Here is a 24627-nt window from a genome sequence, read left to right on the forward strand (position 1 = left end):
CAAAAGCTTAGCAATGAAATGATTTATAAAAATAAGCATACACGTTAGAGATGTAATGATCTTCCTTTCTGCGGAGAAAAAGATAAAAAGTTGTCATCGAAACATTGAAAGCACCACCAATACGTTAGCTTTGTTTCCAGAGCACACGCATTGGTTTCAAATGGTGATTATCATGGTGCTGTTTGTCAAACATTTAACCGTTTGGTGTAAAATGATATGCCCCCCACCTCACTAATGACAAAAAAAACCTATTTTGTGCTACTATAATTAAATAACTTTCAGAATATGCCAGAAGCCATCCTGCTAGAGGATATACATAAGGTAATGTTACACTCCAAGTCAGGTTACGTTATAATATTATGGTTTGAAGGAAAGTTGGGAGAGATAAAGCATCACTTATGGTTGAGCAGTTGGGGAAAAAAAAGCATGGCAAGAAATACAGCCAACTATCTTTAATGAACTGTTTGAAAAAGATTTATGCCTAAGCTCTGTAAATGTTATAAACTATTCTACAGACCAAAGCTAAGGGATTTATGTAGGCCAGGCAAGAGTAGGTAAACTAAGCTGTGCCAAATGAAAAGCTGGAGCACAAAATAAAATTTTGATAACTTATATTGTTTGGTATGACTGAGAAATTGGACACTTGATAAAATGATGCTGCAATCTTGTTTTTCTCCTTGGATATTTAATTCTATTTTAGCCTCAAACAAGGAAATCATGCTGGACAATTAGCTGCTGTACTATTAACAAAGATATAGAAAATAGTTAAATAGATTAAGAAATAATTTTATCTTCTAACTACACTTCATCATTGCTAAAAGAACACTAAATATGGAAAAGTATAAATCAACCAGACAGGATTTTGCATTGTTGAAGTGGCAGTGCTGGTTGCCAACCTCAAAGAAAGCTGCCAACATAAACACAATCTCTCTGACATAGACTTTCAGCTACATTACTTCCAGCCACTTATCATCAAAAAGCATGGGTGCCACATTATGGAATTATCACTTATTCTAAACTAGAAAGCACATAATTTTAATCAAATATTTTAAACATTTCAGAGGGAAATACACATATTTTAAAGAAGAAACTGCAGTATTAAAATAAAAAGGATCCATTAAAATATATTTTGAAATATTTAACATAGCACAATTTTATCAGAGCAAGGAGTTTGATGATTCATATTATGATTTAGAAAGTCATTAGGCTTACTTAGATTACTTGCAATAAAGCACAAGAGGTAGACTGAGTTGGGGTCAGCCCACACTCAATATCACTGTAAACAGAATTACTTTTGACAGGCCTGTGGGCTCAATTACATTGGAGACCTCGTTGCTACAGCTCATCAAAATATTTAAGACCATCTCAAAAAGAATTTAAAATAATTCATTTTAGATGAATTTATTTAATATCTCAAGTGCTTAAGTGCTAAAAATTAATAAAATTCAGATAATAAAAATAGGCCTAAAGAAAATTAACATAATGAAAATAGTTAATATTCAAATGAAATACAATACCTGCTCTGGAGAGGATGTATTTTTGGAGATTTTGGAGGCTTACTAGCCTCAATTCCTAGGAGCTGGACAGTACCATTGTCAGAAGCAGCTGCCAGATAATGGGAGCCCTGGCAGAATGCCAAGGTTTTGATTTTTCCTCCTATTCGAGAATACGTCAAAATTGATCTACAAAACAATAAAAAAGAAAAATAATTTATTGATTATTGGAGATAAATAATACAGGAATGCTACTGCTGTCAGCTGATGTGCTTTGTCCCAAATACTAAAGGAAATTTTCACATTCAGCTGCACACCCAAAGAATGCACTCCTTCACATAAAATGCAATCAAAATTTGCAACGGACTACTCAAACAAGCTATTGAAATGAAGTTAATTGTTAGGTAAGCATACTAAAGATTATGGAACTGTAGCAAACAGAGAGAGCTGAAATACAAATTAACTATGATCTAATTTGAATGGAAGGCCACGTTTGAGGGCTGGTGTACTTCCATTGCTACGGACAAATACACAGAAGAGTATAACACACTACAATGCTGTGTCGACCTTTCAACCTATTCTGTGATCAATCTATCACTTCTCTCCTACATAGCCCATAACCCTCCATTTTTATTTTATCCATATACCTATCCAAGAATCTCTTAAATGTCCCTAGAGTATTGGCCTCCACCATCACCTCAGGTAGTGCATTCCAGACACTCAGTATACTCTGTTAAAAAGAAAACTACTTCTGCCATCTCCCATAAACTTTCCTCATCTTAAAAGGGCATCCTCTGGTATTAGCTATTGCTGCCCTGGGGGGAAAAAAAAGACATTGGCCATCCACTATCTATGCCACTATCATCTTGTACACCTCTATCAAGTAGCCTCTCATTGTCTTTTGGTTCAATGAGAAGAACTCTCACTCACTCAACCCTTCCTGATAAGACATATTCTCTAATCCAGGCGGCATCCTGGTAAATCTCCTCTGCACCCTCTTTAACACCCTCCCCTTCTAATATCCTTCTTACAGTAAGGTGAACAGAACTGAACACAATACTCCACTAACATCTAACCAGAGTTTTATAGAGCTGCAGCATGACCTCGTGCTTTTTTCACCCACACTTTTTGGAATTGAACTTTATCTACCATGCTCTGCATCTTGTCTATATCCCATTGTAACCTACAACAATCTTCTACACGATCCATAACCTTTGTGTCATCTTTAAACTTACTAACCCACCATTCCAATTCCTCATCCAAGTCATTTATAAAAATCACAAGGAACAGGGATCCCAGAACAGATCCTTCCAAAACATCACTGACCACCAAGCAGAATACACTCCATCCATTAATCCCTGCTGCCTTCTGTGGACAAGCCAATTATGAATCCATGTTGCCAATTTCTCTTGAATCACATGCCTCATGATTTTCAACAATTTGTTTTGTCACTTCTTCGAAAATTATACTTGTGAGGCATGATCTACCCTTCATAAAGCCATATTAACTATCCCAACTGAGACTATGCTTCTCCAAATGTTTGTAAATCCTGTCCTTGAAAATCCCGTCCGTTGTTTGCCCACCACTAATGTAAGACTCACTAGTCTATAGCTCTCTGGATTATCCCCATTACCTTTCTTGAACAAAGGAACATTTCCCATCATCCACCCCTCTGGTCCTACTCCTATGGCTTGTGCGGGACACAAAGATCACAGTCATAGCCTCAGCAATCTCTCCTCCTTCTTCCCATAGTGAACAATTTCAGAGATTAATCTAATGTAATGTTAATGAAATACTGTATTACACATGAAATTGCATCTAGCATTGTTGGCGAAAAAAAGCAAATTGCATCTGCTCTTGGTAAAGATCCTACCCACTGAGAATAGAGGAATATTGAAGTCAGTAACTTAAGACATTTGACCACAGTGTAGAAAATCTGACTATTTTTAGAATATATTGCTGCACAATTGTTCATTAATGTCTCAATGCCGCTATAATTACAAGGGTATTATCCTTAGAGTTTAAACAGCAATGTCAAACTGCCCTTCCAGGACAAAAGGAAAGCTCAGCAAGCCACAGAATATACTATTTTGACAAGATATCAGTTAGACAAAGAAATTATATACTTTATTGTCGTCAAACAATTGGTACTAGAACGTGCAATCATCACAGCGATATTTGATTCTGCGCTTCACACTCCCTGGATTGTAAATATTAAATATTAAAAATATTAAAAATAGTTAAAATTAGTAAATATTTAAAAAATGAATTATAAATCATAAATAGAAAATAGTAAAATAGGAAGTAAGGTAGTGCAAAAAAACCAGAGGCAGGTCCGGATATTTGGAGGGCACAGCCCAGATCCGGGTCAGGATCCGTTCAGCAGTCTTATCACAGTTGGAAAGAAGCTGTTCCCAAATCTGGCTGTACGAGTCTTCAAGCTCCTGAACTTTCTCCCGGAGGGAAGAGGGATGAAAAGTCTGTTGGCTGGGTTGGTTGTGTCCTTGATTATCCTGGCAGCACTGCTCTGACAGCATGCGGTGTAAAGTGAGTCCACGGACGGAAGATTGGTTTGTGTGATGTGCTGTGCCGTGTTCACGATCTTCTGCAGCTTTTTTCGGTCTTGGACAGGACAACTTCCATACCAGGTTGTGATGCACCCTAGAAGAATGCTTTCTATGGTGCATCTATAAAAATTAGTGAGGGTTTTACGGGACAGGCCAAATTTCTTTAGTTTTCTCAGGAAGTAAAGGCGCTGGTGGGCCTTCTTGGCAGTGAACTCTGCTTGGTTGGACCAAGTCAGGTCATTTGTGATATTGACCCCGAGGAACTTAAAGCTTTTGACCTGCTCCACTTGCGCACCACCGATGTAAATTGGGTCGTGCGGTCCACTACCCCTTCCGAAGTCAACAACCAATTCCTTTGTCTTGCTGACGTTGGGGGATAGGTTACTGTCTTCGCACCATGCCACCAGGTTCTTAATTTCCTGCAACACACATCAAAGTTGCTGGTGAACGCAGCAGGCCAGGCAGCATCTCTAGGAAGAGGTACAGTCGACGTTTCAGGCCGAGACCCTTCATCAGGACTCGTCTTCGTAATAAAGGATACTGATGTTTGCATGACATCCGTGGTGCAATAATCTATTAAGAGACATTAGCTTGATCTTCCTGTGAGGCTTGACCAGTTTTATATTTTTCCCCAACCATTCATGTTCAGGTCTAATTCAGGAAGGGAGGAAAACTTATTGGGATAGCTTCCTTTAACTTTAGGGGGATGGTGGTTGGAAAAGAGCACATCAGAAAAGACTGGGGACAGGGGTTTGCAATGGGGAGAAAAACCTATGGGGAGGACACTGGGTAGAGGGCTTACTTAGAATGGTGTCCTTTCTAAGTCTCTAATGGTGGCCTATGCAACTTCAGGCCTTTTAACACCAAAGCATATGTCAACCCTTCACTCAAGACAATTTATTTTCAAAGTAATGCCCATCAAAGATTAGAGACAAATTAAAGTCTACACCCTTGGCTTCAATGCTAAACAAATGCTATTTGCCATTAGACCTTAATGTACCTGCACAATGGACACCATGACTTAGAGCTTAGTGCAAAAGGAAACGTTATCAGCAGTTCTGCCTCATAGTACACTGTTCAGACCAAAAACAATCTTTTAAGCAAAACAACTTGTGTACCTGACCTAAAGAATTATATCCATACCTTGTAGTTGTAGTCTTTCCCTCCATCTTCTGACTATCCCAAATCTTCACAGTCCCATCATTTGAGCAGGTAGCAAAAATTGAATGCTCATCAGATACCCGGATTCTGTTCACTGCTGATTTATGTTCATGGAGATGTGCAACAAGAAGCCCTTTGGGATGCCAGCCTAGACAGATCATGGAATTCATTAACAATGTAGAATTGTATGGAGTCACAACCATACGATAGTTATATTCCTATTACCACATCACTATGAATTGCGTTGGTAATTCAGAAGTTAATATAACCTATGGTAACTGACTTAAAAATTATACATGTAATATGAAAAAAACTAATTTGAATAGCAAAAACTTCGTATTTACTCATCACGATAAAGTTCAAAGTACATACATTCACCATATACAACCCTGAAATTCATTCTGTTGCAGGCATACTCAATAAATCCATAATAGAATCATTGAAAGAAAGTATCAATTTGGGCGTTCAACCAGTTTGCAAAAGACAACAAACTGTGCAAATACAAAAAGAGAGAAATAATAGTAATAGATAAATAAACAAACAAGAAATATCAAGAATATGAGATAAAAAGTCTTTGAAATTGAGTCCATAGTTTGTGGGAACATTTCAATGATGGGCTAAGTGAAGCTCAGTGAAGTTACTCCCTTTGGTTCAAGAACCTGATGGTTGAGGGGTTCTTAATCGTCCTATCTGAGATATTCCCTGTCTTATCCACTCACTCTTACCTCCCTACAAATTTGTTTTGCTCCGTAGTTCTGATGTAGAATCTGCAGCCAGAAACGTTAACTGTTTTGCCTTCCAAAAATACTGCCTGACCTGCTGAGTGCTTCCAGTATTTATCTTTTTTTAAAATTCCCAATCTTTGTGTACCTGGTGGAGGAGATTTACTCTCCCATTCAGCATTTTCCATCAGCTGTTTGGCCATTCGTTCGGAATTGCATTGCTCGCGCTTCTGCTGAATCAGGTGTTGGAGCTCGGTGACACATGTGGTAATGCGCCTCTGGTACGTAGAGGGCAACAATGGAACACTTCCACTTGCCGGAATTGACAAGGAAGCAGCTGCTTTTCTTGTTGGGGCCACAGTTCCTTCAGTCACCTTCAAATGGAATTACACAATTGGGTCAGTCTCTAGTTGTTAGTTATTTGTTGCTTTTCATTTGTTTTTAGAGTCATAGAACACCACAGCACAGAATCAGACCTTTCAGCCCATCTAGTCCATGTCAAACTAGTAAATTCTCTAGTCCCACTGACCTGCACCCAGACATAGCCCTCAATACACCTCCCATCCATTTACATTTCTCAATTTCTCTTAAAAGTTGAAATCGAACTTTTATCCACCACTTCCGCTGGCAGCTTGTTCCACAATCTCATCACTCTGAGTGAAAATCCCCCTTATGTTCCCCCTAAATATTTTACTTTCCACAATTAATCTACGACCTCTAGTTCGAGTCTCACCCAACCTCAGTTGAAAAAGTCTGTTTGCATTTACCCTATATATACCTCTCAATTTTGTCCCTCCTCATTCCTCTGTAGGGAATAAAGTGCTAACATAGTTAACCTTTCCCTACAACTCGGGCCCTCAAGTCCTGGCAACATCCTTGCAAATTTTCTCCGCACTTATTCAATCTTATTGACATATTTCCTGTAGGTAGGTGACCAAGACTGCACAAAATACTCCAGATTAGGCCTCAACATCTTTTACAACTTCAACATCACTTCCCAATTCATGTACCTAAGACTTTGATTTATAAAGGCCATTGTGCCAAAAGCTATCTTTATGACCCTATCTACCTGTGACACCACTTGAAAGGAAGTATGGATCTGTATTCCCAGATCTCCTGTTCTACTGCACTTCTCAGTGCTCTACCACTCACCATGCAAGTTCTATCCTGGTTTGTCCTCTCAAAGCGCAACGCCTCATACGTGTCTGCATTAAGTTCTATCTGCTGTTTTTCTGCCCATTTTTCTAGCTGGTCCAGATTCTGCCTCAAACTTTGATAGTCTTCCTTGCTGTCCACTACACCTCAATCTTGGTGTCATCCACAAATTTGCTGATCAAGTTCACCACATTATCACCCAGAACAGCTGCCAATAACTTACTCACTATGATGTCAGGCTCATCGACCTATAATTTCCTGGTTTATTCTTAGAGCCTTTCTTTAAACAACAGAACAACATTAGCTATCCTCCAATCCCCCGGCACCTCATCCATGGCTAACTATGTTTTAAACATCTCTGCTAGGGCCCTGCAATTCCTGCAATAGCCTCCCACAGGGTCCGTGGGAACACTTTGTCAGGACCCGGGGATTTATCCACCCTAATTCGCGTCAAGATAGCAAAACACTTCCTCTTCCCTTGTAATCTGAAAACAGACAGTGACCTCATTACTGCTTTGACGGGCTTATTTAGATTTAGCATCCGTCTCCTGAATTTCAGATCCACTTAAATGGACAAAAAGTCCATTTAAGATCTCTCTAATCTCATCTGGCTCCATGCATACATGACCACTCTGAACTTCCAGAGAACAATTTTGTCCCCTGATATCCTTTTGCCTTCAATATATCTGTAGAAGCCCTTCACCTTGTCTGCTAGAACAACCTCACACCTTCTTTAGCCCTCCTGATTTCTCCTTGTACCTGAGGAATATAAAACATACAAGAGAATACCTCATTTGCTCCTTTCTGCCTAGTTCTGCTATGCACCTCCTTTTCCTTAATCAGGACCTCAACATCTCTTGAAAACCAATGTTCCCTAAACCTGTTATTCTTGCCATTTATTCTGACCAGAACATACAAACTCAGAACTCTCAAAAATTACACTTTTGAAAGTTTTCCGCTTACCATAAAACCATAAGACATACGAGCAGAATTAGGCCATTCAGCCCATCAAGTCTGCTCCGCTATTCCATCATGGCTGATCCCAGATCTCACTCAAACTCGTACACCTGCCTTCTCACCATAATCTTTGTTGCCATGACCAAACAGGAAACGATCAACTTCCGCCTTAAATATACACACAGACTTGGCCACCACTGCAGTCTGTGGCAGAGCATTCCATAGATTCACTACTCTCTGACCAAAATAACTCCTCCTTACCTCTGTTCTAAAGGGTAGCCCCTCAATTTTGAGGCTGTGCCCTCTAGTTCTGAATATCCCACCATAGGAAACATCCTCTCCACATCCACCCTATCTAGTCCTTTCAACACTTGGTAGGTTTTAATCAGATCCCCACGCATTCTTCTAAATTCCAGTGAGTACAGGCTCAAAGCTACCAAACGTTCCTCATATATTAACCACTTCATTCCCAGAATCAGCCTCGTGACCCTCCTCTGGACTCTCTCCAATGACAACACATCCTTTCTGAGATATGGAGCCCAAAACTGTTGACAAGATTCCAAGTGCAGCCTGTCTAGTGTCTTAAAGGCTCAGCATTATCTTCTTTCTTTTATCTTCTATTCCCCTTGAAATAAATGCCAACATTGCATTTGCCTTCTTTACCACAGACTCAACCTGTAAATTAACTTTCCGGGAGTCCTGCATGAGGACTCCTAAGTCCGTCTGCACCTCAGATGTTTGAACCTTCTCCCAATTTAGATACTAGTCCGCACTATCGTTTCCATTACCAAAATGCATTATCATATATTTCCTAACACTGTATTCCATCTGCCACTTTTTTGCCCATTCTTCCAATTTTTCTAAGTCCTGCTGCAATTGCATTGCTTCCTCAGCACTACCAACCCCTCCACCTACCTTTGTATCATCCACAAACTGTGCCACAAAGCCATTAATTCCATTAGCTAAATCATTGACAAACAATGTGAAAAGCAGCAGTCCCAATACTGACTCCCGAGGAACATCACTAGTCACTGGTAGACAACCCGAAAAGGCTCCTTTTATTCCCACTCGCTGCCCCCTGCTTGTCAGTCATTCTTCGATTCATGCCAGTATCTTTCCTCTACCGCCATAGGATTTACCAAGCACACCATTACCAGAAAACAACCTGTCCCAATCCGTATTTGCCAGATCCTTTCTAATACCATCAAAATTGGCTTTCTCCAATTTAGAATCTCAACCCGAGGACCATACCTATCCTTCTCCAGAATTATCTTGAAACTAATTGTATTATGATCACTAGATGTAAAGTGCTCCTCTGCACAAACTTCTGTCAACTGCTCTGTCTTACTCCTTAATAGGAGATCCAATGATACACCTCTCTAGTTGAGCTTTCTGTGGATTGATTAAGGGAACTTTCCTGAAAACATCTGACAAACTCAATTCCACCCGGCTCTTTTACAATACGGGAGTCGCAGTCAAAAAATGGAAAATAAAAAAAATCATAACCTTATGTGTCTTTTAAAAGTCAGCAATGTCTACAAATTAGCTCTTCTAAATCCCATAGACTGTTGGTCTATAATATTATCCCATTAATGTGGTCATCCCTTGTTTTATTCCTCAGTTCCACCCACATAGCCTCAGTAAATGAACGTTCCAGTTTGTCCTCTCTGACCACTGCCTAGTTTCACTAATGCCTACAATGTCATTACTCCACATGCTGATCCATGGCCTAAACCTTTCCTGCAAAACTTCTTGCATTAAAATATACCGACAGCAGAACATTAGTCCCATCATGCACAATCTGTCACTTCCTGACTTTATAGAGACTGAACAACATCTTTCCCCACAACCATTCCACTATCTGCTCTAGCACTCCGGTTCCCATCCCCCTGCAACTCCAGTTGAACCCCTGCCCCCTCACATGCAGCACTAGCAAACCTTCTGACACAGATAGTAGTCACCCCCTCCAGTACAGATACAAACTGCCCCTTCTGTACAGGTCCCACCTTCCCTGGAAGAAAGCCCAATGATCCGAAAATCTGAAGGCTGCCTCCTGCACCATCTCCTCAGCCACGTGTTGATCTGTAATCTTCCTATTTCTGGCCTATCACATGGCACGGGTAGCAATCCTGAGATCACAACCCTGGAGGTCCTGCTGTTTTAACACCCAACTCCCTGAACTCACTTTGCAGAACCTCACCACCATTCATTGGTCATTGGCCCCATCACCCATGTCATTGGTATTGCTGTGGACCCTGACCTCTGGCGGCTCAGGCTCCCACTTAAGAATGCTGTGGACTCAATCTGAGATGTCCCTGGCCCTGACACCAGAGAGGCAACATATGATGCAGGAATCTCTTTTTTTTGTCCACAGAACCTCCTCCTTATTAACCTAACAAATGAATCCCCTATTACCACAGCTTACCCGCTTCTCCCCCCATCCCTTCTGAGCCACAGAGCCATACTCAGTGCCAAATCTGACCACTGTGATTTTCTTCTGCTATTTCATCACCCCCAACGGCATCAAAAGAGGTATACATTTTGCTGAGGGGAATGGCAACAAAAGTACTCTGCACAAGCTGCCTATCACACCCATCCCCTTTCCCCTCCTGGTGGTCACAGTGCTACCTATGTCCTGCACCTTGAGTATATCTACCTCCCTATACATCCTGCTGATCGACCCCTCAGCCTCCCGAATAATCTGGAGTTCATCCAGTTCAAACTCCAATTCCTTAATACGTTCTGAAAGAAGCTGCAACCGAATGCATTTCTTGTAGGTGTAGTCCTCGAAGACAGATCCCACAAGAGATGCTTTCCACTATCCTGCTTGGCATGCCCACTGCTCTATGTGAAATATGAAAAAAGAAAACTAAACAAAAAAAATCTATCAACTGCCTTCACCTCTCCTTGCCTACACCTCTATGAGTCAAAGTCTGAACTCACCACTCTAACAATGGCCCACTCACACAATGGCTGCTCCACTTAAACCTAACTCATTTTTTATTTGACCTCGACTAATGCCTAATTAGGCACACTCCAAAAGCTCCTTGGGAACTGCTCCCACTTACTTCTTTTGAAATCTCTCCTGCTACGCAATCTAACGTCTCATTGGGAACCGTGGAACACAAAATGAAGATGCACACTTTGCTAATCTAATTTTTCCCCCAATATCATCCCGACATATTCTATACAATCCTAGGCGTGCTGTAACTTTGAGGTTCTGATATCTAACACACAGTTCCTTCTTTGACTTTATGCACAGGGACCTTAGCTTGAGGATTTGCATATTTTCCCTTGCTTTAAAAAATCTGTTCTGATCACTGGCCTAAAATATTAGATTGATTTTTCCTTCCAAAGATGCTGCATGACTGACTGCGACCTTCCAGTATTTTTGTTTCAGATTCCAGCATGTTCTCCCCCCCCATGTTTGCGCTAGACCTTATTTCCTTCTTCACTTCCTCCCATGTCTCCAACACTAATACATTTCCATGCGATTAGATCCAGTACAATTCAGCTACCTCAAATTTCAGCTTTGTAAAATTAACCTTTCTCCATTTGGTATGATGTTAATATTTGTTCTTTTCCATAACTACACTAGACTTTATTCAATATCCAAAACCGCCTATATTTTAACACACACACACACATACACACACTCACTCAGCAGGTCAGATAGCACCTACAGAAGAGAATAAACCATTGACTTTTCAAGCCAAGACTGGACTGGAAAGGAAGGGGAAAGATGGCAGAACACGAAAGTGAGGTGGGGGGGGGGGGGGGGAGGACGACTTGTATGAAAGAATACTGATGTGGAATGGGATAAATTTTTCTTCATAATTTTAAATACTGATCAACAACTCATCAGGAGCACAGTACTGATTTATCATACTTTATTTTAAAGCTATTTATCAAACCCTATTTAAAGACAATTTCAAATACTTAAATCTCAGAGAACAAACCTTTCATCTCATTTTTACTGATTTAACCCCTATTCGATATCTATTCCTTCTAATTCTAGACTCCTTCACCAAGGCAATCATCCTCATGTCATTTACTCTGTCAAGCACCCAGAGATCTTTATGGTGTTTCAATAAGATGAAGTTTCATGTCCATTTGTACATTTAGCTCAGATGCTTTTTTCCATCAGTTTCACTGCATTAGAGTATGTGCCATCAAGTGCTGCTAAGTCAACTTAATGTCTATTTTCTAGTAACATTTAGCTTTGGCTCATAAATGCATTTACTATTTTTCAGCACTTAATTTCCAGTTACGATACCCTTCCCTCCCAATATAAGCTCAGATTCCTACTCATCCATGCAACTGCCCTGAGCAGCAGTAACAAAAACTCCCTTGATTCTGATGAAGGGTCCAGATCTAAAATATTAAGTTTCTCTTTTCCCCATATATACCGCCTGACCTACTGAGTGTTTCCAGTATTTTATTTATAATCCAAAATTCCAGCATCTGCAGATTTTTTTGATTTTCATTCCCTTGACAACATTGGCTCCAGCAGTTGAAATATAACCTATAAACTTTTAAAAGTCACATAGCACAAGCCCCAATATTCCCCAAGTTGAAAAGCCACCCTCTACGATCTCGAGCAACCCTAACCAAATTGACGGCCCAATTTTTATATTCACTAGGCACCAAGAGTAATTGAAAGATGACTATTCAACGCTGCTCTCAAATTTCTTTAACTCCCTAGAATTCTGCCAGAAATCCTGTTTTTCAATGAACTTTCTATTAACCTGCTGCAAAGTGGAGTTGGTAGTGATCATCATCCCTGGTGATGACTCCGATCTGAGATTTTTCCCAGTGGTATTTTCCTGGTCTCCAGGGGCTGCAATAACTTTAGGCTGGTTTGGAGGTTCGAGAGAGCCAAACATGCTCTTCCATTCTTCATTTAAATTCGAGTCTTGTTTAACATGCCTTCGTGCTATAAAATACCAACACATTAAATTCAGCAATTCTACTATCTACTAATTCTAAAATCTACTAAATTACTGATAATTTATGAAAATTCTGAACTTCATATGTCGCTCCAAAGAAATGCTAATATTTTGATTTAACGGCACTTTATTGCATCCAAATTAAGAAAACAGCTTTAGATGCATCAACTCAGTGCTCAGTAAGTGAGAATATTCTGTAAACAGTTAAAGCCAAACAAAATGTTATTTGTACTGCAAAATTTAGTCTATTTCTAGTCTGATTAGACGTACTTGCTTTTAGTTACCAGCTGCAGCATATTTTTGTATCACATGCATTTCATATAAACACAGTCACATTGCTGCTGATTATAATCATGGCAAGAAAAGAAGAAAATAAATCAACTACCTCGCTTATCATCATTTTCTTGTTTTGTCTTCACAAGATCAACATGTTTCCTAGGAATTCCTAATGCAGCCAAATCAATCACTCCACCCTGACCACTGTCACTCATGTGGCTTTGATCCACCACATTGGCTTTGGCCTTGTTTGACTTTAGCATGAAATCCTTCAGAGCAAGTAATTTGTCTTCATCTGCTTCACTCATGCCCTATTTCAAGACAAATAAGCCCCATGACATCACTCTTAGGCATACCTGGGTGTTGAGATTCAAACAAAATCAGAGAAAGCAAATATAATGCAATTACTATTTCAATGCTACATATTCCACCAAGCTTACAAGGGGTGATTGATAAGATCGTGGCCTAAGGTAGAAGGAGTCAATTATAGAAAACATAGCACATTTATTTTTCAACTTAGTCCCCTCCTACATTTACACACTTAGTCCAGCTGTCGTGGAGCATACAGATCCCTTCTTTGTAGAAGTCAGCGTCTTGGACCTTCAGAAAGTGGTCCACAGCAGGGGTGGTTCATAAGTCTGTGGCCTAAGGTAAAAGGAGATGAGTTATTAACTTCAAACTTTCTGCATAATCACTCAAAGAGTTGAACTGCACATGCATGTAATGAGAGCTGTATAACTCATCCCCTTCTACCTTAGGCCACGAACTTATCAATCACCTCTGCTGTGGACCACTTTCTGGAGGTCCAAGACCCCGACTTCTACAAAGAAGGGATCCGTATGCTCCATGACCGCTGGACTAAGTGTGTAAATGTAGGAGGGGACTATGTTGAAAAATAAATGTGCTAGGTTTTCTAAAATTGACTCCTTCTATCTTAGGCTGCGAACTTATCAATCACCCCTTGTATTTTATATAATAAGGCAACAATGGGTTCATATCTCCAGTACTTACACAAGAAGTCTGTAACAGAGTCAGCAGCATCTTTCAGTGTCATCACCAAGTGAGATGTATAAAAAACAGGACGTATTAAAAATAAGATTCAGCTATTGTGGGATTGGCCATCATGTGAAGGACAATATACTACTCTGGAGTCTCACACTTGGCTACAGAATACTTACCTATTTTGCTTACTGTCAAATCCTCTACGACCACTGCTCATCCAGACTTCTTTTTTTACTTGATGTGCATACACCTGCCAGGATCAAGACTCGAAGGAGGAAGGAGAGTAGCCGGAAGTCATAGTACATATTGTTATTAACATACGTAAAAAGAGGATGAGGTCTTGTGAAGTGAGTAGGAGGAGTTAAAAAGCAGGTCAGGACAAGTCCCTGGGCCTTGTACAAATGGGGGGAGAAATAGGAAGATTGAAATACTGTACGCATGAAGCGCTGGTGCAGGAGGGAAACCTTTAAGTACTTTTACCATTTAGATTAGTTTTGCAGTGGGTGGGACCAATACAGGAACAATAGGCCTTCAACTGGAAGGTAACCAATATCCTTTCAAGAGGTTTACTCATACTACTTGGAAGGATTCAAACTAATTTGGCAGAAGGATAGAAAGTATTTTAACAGATGGGAAGAAAAATGTTGAGGATGAAGAAAGCTTAAAATGACAGATTATATCCCCTTCATATTGATCAAAAGTGAGCAATGAAAGTAGGAGGTTCTTTCATTTTTTTAAGTCACAGATTGTGTTACCTGAGAAAGCAATTTCTTTAACAGCTGAGCAATGATTGGGTCCTCAGGGATTGGGCATTCCGACAGAAGTCCATTTCTTATTTTCTGACGCAAGTGCAAATGCTTGTAGAGATTTATTATATCCTTCGATCGCAATACATAATCAAATATGGAACGGTTAACAGGCTCTTTGAGGACACTCAGCAACACAATTTCCTTGTCAATCTAGAACAAGTCCAAAAAGAATCAAATGAAGTTTACAAACAACCAAGCTAGTACTTGCACACTAATTATTTTAAAATAAAATCATAAACACAAGAGATTCTGCAGATTCTGCATATCTTGAGCTACACACACACACACACACACACACACACACACACACACACAAAATGCTGGCAAAAGTCAGCAAGTCAGCCAGCATCTACTGAGCAAAATAAAGAGTTGACCTTTTGGACCAAGGCCCTTCATCAGGAGTGGAAAAGAAGGGAAAAGAATCTAGAATAAGGTGGTGGGGGAAAAACCGGAGAGAAATGATGGTCCATGCCTCCTCTACTGGCACAATGAGAAGCAACACCTCATTTTCCATCTGGGTGAATGGTAGATGCAGCATGCTAAAGCCTGAAAGCATACACCACCAGGCTCAAGAATAGCTTCTATCCTGCTGTTATATGACTATTGCCTGTTTCCTTTGTATGATAAGATGGACTCTTGAGCTTGCAGCCAACTCATTGTGACCTTGTATCTCACCTATTCATCTGCACTGTACTTTCTCCATACCGTAACACTTAATTCTGCACTCTTGTTGCTTTACTTTGCACCATCTCAATGCACTATTATAATCAATTATTCTGTATGGATGGTATACAAGACAAGTAGGTTTTCACTGTACCTTGGTATGTGATAATAAGAAGCCAATTTTAAATGATTCCAATTTAATATTCAACTATTAAATAAACAGTAAGACACATCCGGATCAGCATTTTAATTTCTATTGATCAGGAAAACAGGGCAGCAACTCATTCTCCAGTATTTATAATTTTTATTAGAGGCCAAACATGAGGTACTTAAAACAGCCAAAGCCAAATGACAATATACAAGCCAAGTCTTTCATTATTGCTTGGCACATTGTTACAAGTCTACCACCTTGGGCCACTGAAATCAAGAAAACACAATTGTATTAACCATCTTACTTGGCTAAAATAGATAACAAATTCAAAATGCTAAATAATGTTAAATTAAACATGTAGAGCAGAAGTTAAATCTTAGCTACACCAAAAGACAACCAACTACAAGACAGCTATAGCTCATTCAGAATAATGCTGCTAGAGCCCTAAGACCAAGAAAGAAGAACATATCACTCCAGTTCTTAAGATTGCTACACTGGTTTCCTGTCCATCAGAGGATTATCTTCAAAATATTACTACTGGTTTATTAAGCACTGAATGTTCTAGGGCCAAAATACATGTCCGATCTCTTGCTGCATTATGAATCTTACTGAGTTCTCATGTTGTCTGGGGTGGGTCTGCTTACCACCCCCAGGGTCAAAACTAAACATGGTGAAGCAGCTTTTTAGTTACTATGCTCCACGTATCTGGGATAACCTTCCAGAGGATCTGAAATCTGCCCCAACTTCAAGCTCTTTTAAATCGAAGCTTAAGACTTCTCTTTTCGCTGTAGCTTTTAATTAGAATCTCCTGCACTGTAACTTCTATTTATCAGATCTATTTTTTGTTTGATTTTATTCTCATATGTTGTTTGAAATTTGATTTTTCTATCTTTTATGTCCCACAGCTCCGTAACAGATCCAGAGAATTGGGTGACACAAAAAAGGTGCTAATGTGAAAAAAGGAGCAAGATTTACCTGTATTATGGGTTGGGTGATGAATGGATGGAGAAAGGGCATCAGTTTGCAATAGACGTCAGCAATATTCAGATGTTGTGCTACCACTGTTATGAATCCAACAGCTCCATAACGGATCCAGAGATTCGGGTGGCACAAGAAAGGTGCTAATGCAAAAAAAAAGCAAGCTGTTGTTGCTGTTGTTGTTTTTTTTTAAGTACACAAACCTTTACACAGATTTAGTGAATGTAAAGAGTTACATATTTTTATGTGCATTTTGGCATTTAGCTATGTTCTACAGAAGCTTGCCTTCAGGATTTTAATAATCCTTCTAGAAGACACAATCTTACCCTGGCAATTCAAAAGTTTTCTTTATGACAGTAACTGAAAAAGTCATTATTTCGAGAAATCAGGACAAGTAGTATTGCCTTGAAAAATACAGAATTCTAACAAAAAAAAACTTTCCAAAGGGTCAGAGTTGTTTTTGAAAAGTTAAACTTCTAACCAATATTTCTTGCTCAGCTTATAAACACGAACCAGTCTTCATTTCTTTATGTAAACTACAAGCAATAATCAGTCTGAAGTTAAAAAGGACAACTTTGCAAACAAACAGCACTGGCAAAGTTATTTATTTCATGGAAGTTTGCAGACCAGAAGACTTAGCACATCAAACATGGTCACAGGAATGATTAATAAATGTTTGGGATATTTGTCTACTCAGAGTCAGTATTTTGGGTGATTAGCATCTCGGTCCCCAGAAACTTTAGACCACCTGTGTGAACTACAGTGAAGGTATTTGAAAAATATCAACAAGTAGCAAACAGTATAAATGTTAAAAAGCACTGGGGATTGTTAAGAATGACAAGGAGAGTGACAAAGACAGGACAACAGAAAGAAGAACTGGAATTCATTCCTCAATGAATGACTCATTCATTTGCAATTCGTTGGTATGTTCTTCTAGTTCGTAAGAATCGTACCCGTGTTTGAAAATCTTTGGTAGTTTAAAAGTCTTTTGGAATTTGGGATACTTCTGTGAGTTTTAAGTGGGTGTTACGAACTATTTATCTAAATTTAAATGTGAATCATTAAAAATAAAATAAACTGTTTGAAATACTACATTAATTGGAAGGATCTCCTTGGCAGAGAGAGGAAACACACTTCTCAAATAGTGGATATTGCTAGTAAGACCTCGTCACAGACATTAAATAGGGAAATAAGTTAGTCTTTGAAGAGGTGGTTGACATAGTATAACCCCCCTACAGTATGGGTACCGTGGATCCTATATTGGCTCGAGCTTAAAACCTTACTTTGAGTTTAGGGCTTTGCGGACAGTAAACCCAGTACCATCACAATGTCACACTAGCACAGAGGAAGCAATGGTCCACATACATGAATGGCTTTTAGTGCATTTCCCAAGAAATATTTTGGGAAAGTTCAGCAGTGACAGAAAAATCTAGATAATACCTAATAGCAAAAGTAAATTTACTATACATGCACACAAAATGAAATTGAGAAGTACTGACCAAGAGGTAAAATTACCATGGAAGGCAGTTGAAAGCTACAGAAGCATTCCAAACAGAAACACTTAAAGCATTTTCTAGACCACTGAAAAATTAAAATCAGAATCAAAGTACATAACAGATGCTAGAAATTTGAAATAATAAAATGCTGAACATGTTTAATAAGTCAGGGAGCATCTGTGGACAATAAAACAGATTTAGGCGTTTCTGGCAAAAATTCACCGACCAGAAATGTTAACTCAGTTTTGCTTTCCAATGATGCTGCCTAACATACTGAATAAATACTGAACTTGTGTTTTAACGTATACATTATTATTCTGCATTATTGTTTTACCTTGCCCTACCTCAATACACTCTGATGAGTGTATGAACAGTATGTAAGACAAGCTTTTAACTGTATCTGTGACAATAAAAAAACCAGTAACTTGCACATCTGGATACGAAATTTGTTGCTAAGACACATAATTGGAAATGTTCTAAATTGTATGCAATATGTATAGACCAGTTGTATTTATTGTATAATGTACTAACACAAGTTCATTGAATAGGATTTTGAATCTAAAAACTTCTGACACAAATGCATACCACTAATAAATCAAAGCTAAATAAAAATCACTGTCACTGAACAAATGACAACCACCCAAAGAGATATGGGAACTTTGATAGAAACCACCATTAAACCATCACCACAATATGCATCAGTTGCAAAATATGTTCTAAAAATATTGGGTTAATGAAGGATAAGGCACAAATTCCAGGGATTAAAATTAGTCTTAGAGATCTCTAGTTTCTCAAATATAGTGGAGAGGTCTATTTTTAGGACATGCAAAAAAAAGAAGCAATGTTGGCAAAGATAACACAAAGAAAAACAGATAGCTTAAAAGTGGGATTGAACACATGTATGGAGAAGCAAAGTGTGTTCACATAAAGGAATAAATAGCACTGAAATGAAAATTCAAATTTGAACAGTTGGCTGGTGTTACAAAATATGATGTGAATTGACTGATAAAGATTAATATGAATTAACTAATTCAAATGTTTTGGAACGCAAAAGGGTTGAAAATGTTAAACAACCCCACACAAGAGATGAAGCAGACAGGATGGATTTTTGGACTTCAGTGGGGCTCATAGTGGATCTACGAGAATAGGAGAAACAAATTAGCTCACATTCTTGCTTTCAATAAACAGTAAAATAAATATCCCCTATCGGTACATGTCTGGACGAGGACAGGAATGTTTGAGCTAGGCTCTCTCACGTAACTATAGATACATTATGTCTAGACACATATCTTTGTCACTTGATTATCATTATAGATAGTGACCACTGCTAATTTAAGTATCAGAGTGGAAAGTGGATATGTCACAAGGATAAAGAAAAAAATTATTCCTCAGGCAAAAATAAATATTACCAATATCATTGGCAAACTCATAGATATGAGGCTTTTGCAGGAGTCCCAGCTGACACATGCAAGTCATTGCATTGAGGGCTTTATAGATCACAAACTCTTCAGCATCACTAAGTCCTTGTTGAAGGAGAGGTTTGAGAATTGATGAACTCTGCCACCCAACATAAGCAGCCACACCTGAAAATAAAAACAGGTTTTAAAAATGTCTTTGATCTTTGGAAGAATGCATCAAATATTAATGAACACCGAACTTATAATGAGGTGGTGTTTACCAATAGCAGATTGCAAAGCACTGGTGTAATTTCCTTATTATTGGTTATTCACTAGCCCACTTTAATCCAAGACATACATAGAAACAGATGCCAGGGCATCAGTCACTACGATTTTATGCTGGACGCAAGCAGTCCAATGGCAGAGTCCAACCACACATAGACTCGCAGGTATTTATACTAGGGCTCCACCTTCCTAATTCTGCGCTAGAACTGGGAGAGAAGCACAGTTCCCTTTCATTTGAATAAGGAGTCCCATGCTGGAAGTTAGGAAATTAATTTTTCTAACGTAATTATTTATCAGTGTTTTAATAAAATTTTAATTAATCTTTATTTAGGCAAAAGAGCTCAGATTTTAAAATCAATTCGTGATAGGTTTTAAAAAGGCCAAAGCTGCATCCTTGCTTAGCCTCCTGTTAAAAGTTATAGAGCCACCGCAGGGTTAGGACTTTAGTTGCATCTTGCCGAGGTCTACTCAGGACCAAGGTCTTTTAGCATCTTTTCAGGTGCATCCCAAATGCACAGTCAGCAGATTCTACTTGTGCATTTGCATCAGTCCAGGTAAGTGCAAATAGGCATAGGATTGTAGGAAATGAATGTAGTTCAATTAGGCCCAATGAACACAGCTTACATTAATTTCGCACACATACTCTGCTATGTTATCTTAAAAAGTAGGGATATGCATACACACTGTGACCATGAATTACAAGCTGCCAAAATGCCTTTACATTAAATAAAAGGTACCTTATGGACACACTTTGCCAAAAATATGACCCAAGTCAACTATTACCCTTTCAAAACATGGGTTATTGTGTACATCTTGTGTTGGCCAAGCACAAAAAATTTCTAAAATTAATTCCCTACTTGTTGTTTTTATTATTAGCCAATCAATTTCCTGCTATGACTCTTTTTAAATGATCAAGTATTTTCAAAATTTATATGGAGCAATCTTGTTTTATCCTTACAATAAACCTTGATACAAGTTTGAACCAAATGCATTTGAACTTCAGATCACCCTTTACATTAAAATCTGCAAGAATAAAAATAATGTCCCCTTGAAATCAATCAACCAATTGGCAGTTCTTATAAATAGATGAAAATTATGATTGCCAATGCTTTTTAGTATTTGTTTTAGTGCAAGAAGCCTTTTTCAAATCTTTGAAAGCATGTTTTATTGTACCACCTTGTGGTCAATTTTAGCAATGCTTTAGAATTAATATATGAAGGTGCACCAACAGTTTATGTTACTGATTTTGAAACAAAAAAATTATTTTGTACATATGAAAATGCATTAACAAATCTAGAACTACTTATTATTACCATTCTTTTAACATTCTAAAAATAATGTTTTTATATGGCCACTTGCAATTAGCTGTTTTAAGGTACTTGTTCATTTTTGAAAGACTGCAACAGCAACCCAAAGAAAATAATATTATTGTACAACAGAATTAATATAATGTAAGGCAAAAAAAATTTACAGCTGATGTGGAAAACAGAAGTACATACATTTGATGAGTGTATGAGACTAGTTAAGGCTGTGGTGTTAATGAAAAAAAAACATAACTTTTGAGTTTTGGCTACCAAAAGAAATAATTTACAAATAATTTAACAATTTGATTGTTTCCCCAAGTATTTAGTTGCATGCTGAATTCTGGGATTCAAATCTAAATTTTAAAATGTATACAAAGCATTGCAAATCACATTCCCAACACATTTGCAGAAAAAAGAATCAAAACACAAACAAAACATGCTGAAAATATTCAACAGAGAAAGTAACATCTACAGGGACTGAAATAAAGTCAGTACTTCAAATCAGGGGCTCCGACTTAGAAATGGAGATCTGAGGGAATAAGTGTGGTTTAAGCTGCAAAAAGGCAAATGGGTGGAGAACACAAAGGAAATGTATGTGACAGGATGCAAAGAAAAAATTGTCTATGTAACAATTACTTTAACTACTGGAAACTGTTGAGAATGGAGAAAAAAAACAAACAAAACTAAAAATTAAAGTTACAAGCTAGAGGAAAAGAAAGTCCTTGCCTTGAAATTGTTATGTTCAATGACAAATCCATAGGCCACGACACATGCAGTTTCTCAGACATAGAGATCATGTCATGAATGAAGTATACTAAATTGGAAAGAGAATTTCTGCTTCACCTGGAAGGACTATTTGGTTCCCTGGATTTCAGGAATGGACTGGTTTTAAAAAAAGGGAAAAGGTTGCATCTCCCACAATGCGATAGAAAAGTGCCATGAGAAAGGAAATAGTTGGTGAGGATGGAAAAGCAAATCAGGGAGTCACTGTAGGTGTGATCCCTTTAGAAAGCTCAAAGGAAGGGGAAGGGGCAAGTGCACCTGCTGGTAGAATTCCATTGAATGGAGCAGAAATTATGGAATGATCAACTGAGTATGGATGGAAGCAGAGAGGAAAGGGTCTCCTACCTAACCTCATTCTGACTGGGAGAAGAAGTGAGACCAAAAGTGCTGGAAATAGGGGAGATACAGTTGAGAAGAAGCTACAGTTAAAAAAGCAAGACATCTTAAAGGTATTGTGAAAAGTCTCATCACTTGACAGCATATAACATGGAAGAGAGGTGGATAATGGGAGCAGAACGGGAAAAGGGCAGCAGAATAGCTCTGAGAACTCGTTGCAAAATTAGAATTTAGTACAAGTACAGGAAGCAACACCAAGACAGTCATCAATTAACAGAAAAATAATGAGAAAAGTGCTCCAAATAGGACCAAAGTGATGACGGTTCCTGGAATTCCACAAAGACTCAGGTATGGCTTAGCTGCTCATCTCCTTTCTATATGTCATAATTATAGCTTCTCCAAGATTCCTGGCATGTCTTTCTCTTCTTGAGAATTTGTGCCAAGTTTTTGAACTTCAGCAAGAATACCATCTCTCCCCAATGGCTTCTTGCTTTTTGCCTGACATATAGGCTTTTCAATTTTTTTATTGTTCTAAAGGGTGGCAAGGCAAAACCAGATCAAGAAGGATACTAAGGATCATAAGGTGTTCTTCCAAAAGTGGTCTTTTTTAGCAGGTGCTGACTGTCTTGACAATTTAAATCCGTGTTTCTGGTGGGGTTGCCACAGGGTTTTTAGGCACATAAATAAAGCATCCACACATCATAGGAGCATTCAGCTGATGTGTTCTTCATTTAACCTGATACTAGAAGATATAATGGAACTTACAGACATTAAGAGACTTGCACTAACTCGAGAAAATCAAAACATCAGTGTGGTGTCAGATATAAAGACAGAAAAGGCAACCGTGACTGAACCAAATAGCAGAACTATATCCAATGAAAGAGGATGAACAAGGCGAGAAAGTAATACCAGCTAGTATTAGTTACAAGTCTGCCATAAATGAAGGGACTAGTACTCCAAAAATGTCGCTGAACCCACGAAATTTTGATGCTAATTGCATCATCCATTTATTTTAATGAATAAAATACAGGCAGGTTTCTAGATAATGAATGAGATCTGCCTTTACAGACATCAGTAAATTGATTTTGCTTACGAAGTCAAAAATACACAAACAATCAAGGGATCGCCTGCAAAGTAGATGCAGTCTAGAGGAACCTAAAATAATCCTTCCAGAAGCCTGAATTCCTCCAAACATCAAGAGATCAAATTGTGATATGTGTCACTTTGTTTTGGCACAGCGATCAGTGATAGATTTTTTTCTATTTTATGACTTAAAATTTTGTCTAAAAAATATCTCACAGTTCCAGTGCCATGGTTTGGCTCACAACTGCCATCATTTATATTCCTCATTTAATACTCCGCCAGACAGATGAGCCATGATTAAACAAGCATTCATCAACCTCTTTGACAACACGAAGAGTATTTGTGTTATCTGCACAATCTGGGTCTTTAACCATTCATCCACAACTTGTCTTTTCACTTTCGCAGTTCAGAAAAAAATGGAGTATTAATTCTGCTTTTCTGTCTACAGTTATCGCCTGGCCTGCTGAATATCGCTAACATTTTAAGAATTAAGCAGTGATAGAGCATGGAGAGAGGGCTTTTGGCCCACTGCACCCTCACCGATTATGGAGTATCTATCTTTATTGCTTTCATATCAGATTTTCAGAATGCAATTCTGTGCTTTGAGTTCAGAATCAACCTAACCATTTGTTTCAATTAAAACATCTTGATGAAAGTTAACATGGCAAGTTGATGTTCTCTCTTTTATTAAAACTAATACATTAAAATAACATTGTAACAAACACTGCCTACTCCCAATTTTCTAATTTGACGATAAGATTATAAATGGACAGTATAATAGGAGTTCATACTGTCAAAGTTGATATTGTACTTACCAACAATACTATCAAAGAAAGCACCTCGAAGGTGCCAATCATTTTTATCGTTCAAGAAGGTTATCATGTGTGACAAGAGGACATCATTAGCCTTTTGTCGACCAAAGAACACACAAAGTCGAGTAATACCATTCTCCATTAAGGTCTGCTTCACGATATTTTCTGGGTCACTTAACAGCGTCACCACTTTTTGCTGCACCATCTCATGAAGAGCTTGTAATTCTACAAAGATAGAATCCACTGTA

General features: G+C 38.5%; 1 protein-coding gene across 3 annotated transcripts in view; it reads right to left on the reverse strand.

Annotated features, from left to right (window-relative positions):
* Positions 1-24627, reverse strand: part of pik3r4 (phosphoinositide-3-kinase, regulatory subunit 4) — a 54228-nt gene that overhangs the window by 16409 nt on the left and 13192 nt on the right. For 2 of the 3 annotated variants that reach the window (XM_072283509.1, XM_072283508.1), the window contains exons 5-14: positions 24383-24604; positions 19789-19962; positions 16881-17026; positions 15038-15241; positions 13390-13591; positions 12804-12991; positions 6092-6317; positions 5204-5369; positions 1518-1682; positions 42-68 (exon numbers count right to left, since the gene is read on the reverse strand). In XM_072283509.1, the coding sequence (XP_072139610.1) occupies positions 42-68; positions 1518-1682; positions 5204-5369; positions 6092-6317; positions 12804-12991; positions 13390-13591; positions 15038-15241; positions 16881-17026; positions 19789-19962; positions 24383-24604 (1720 nt within the window). The remainder of the gene's footprint in view (positions 1-41; positions 69-1517; positions 1683-5203; positions 5370-6091; positions 6318-12803; positions 12992-13389; positions 13592-15037; positions 15242-16880; positions 17027-19788; positions 19963-24382; positions 24605-24627) is intronic. The other variant, XM_072283510.1, reaches the window with a different exon arrangement.

Source organism: Mobula birostris, chromosome 19 (assembly GCF_030028105.1).
Source record: "Mobula birostris isolate sMobBir1 chromosome 19, sMobBir1.hap1, whole genome shotgun sequence".
Taxonomy (NCBI): Eukaryota; Metazoa; Chordata; class Chondrichthyes; order Myliobatiformes; family Myliobatidae; genus Mobula; species Mobula birostris.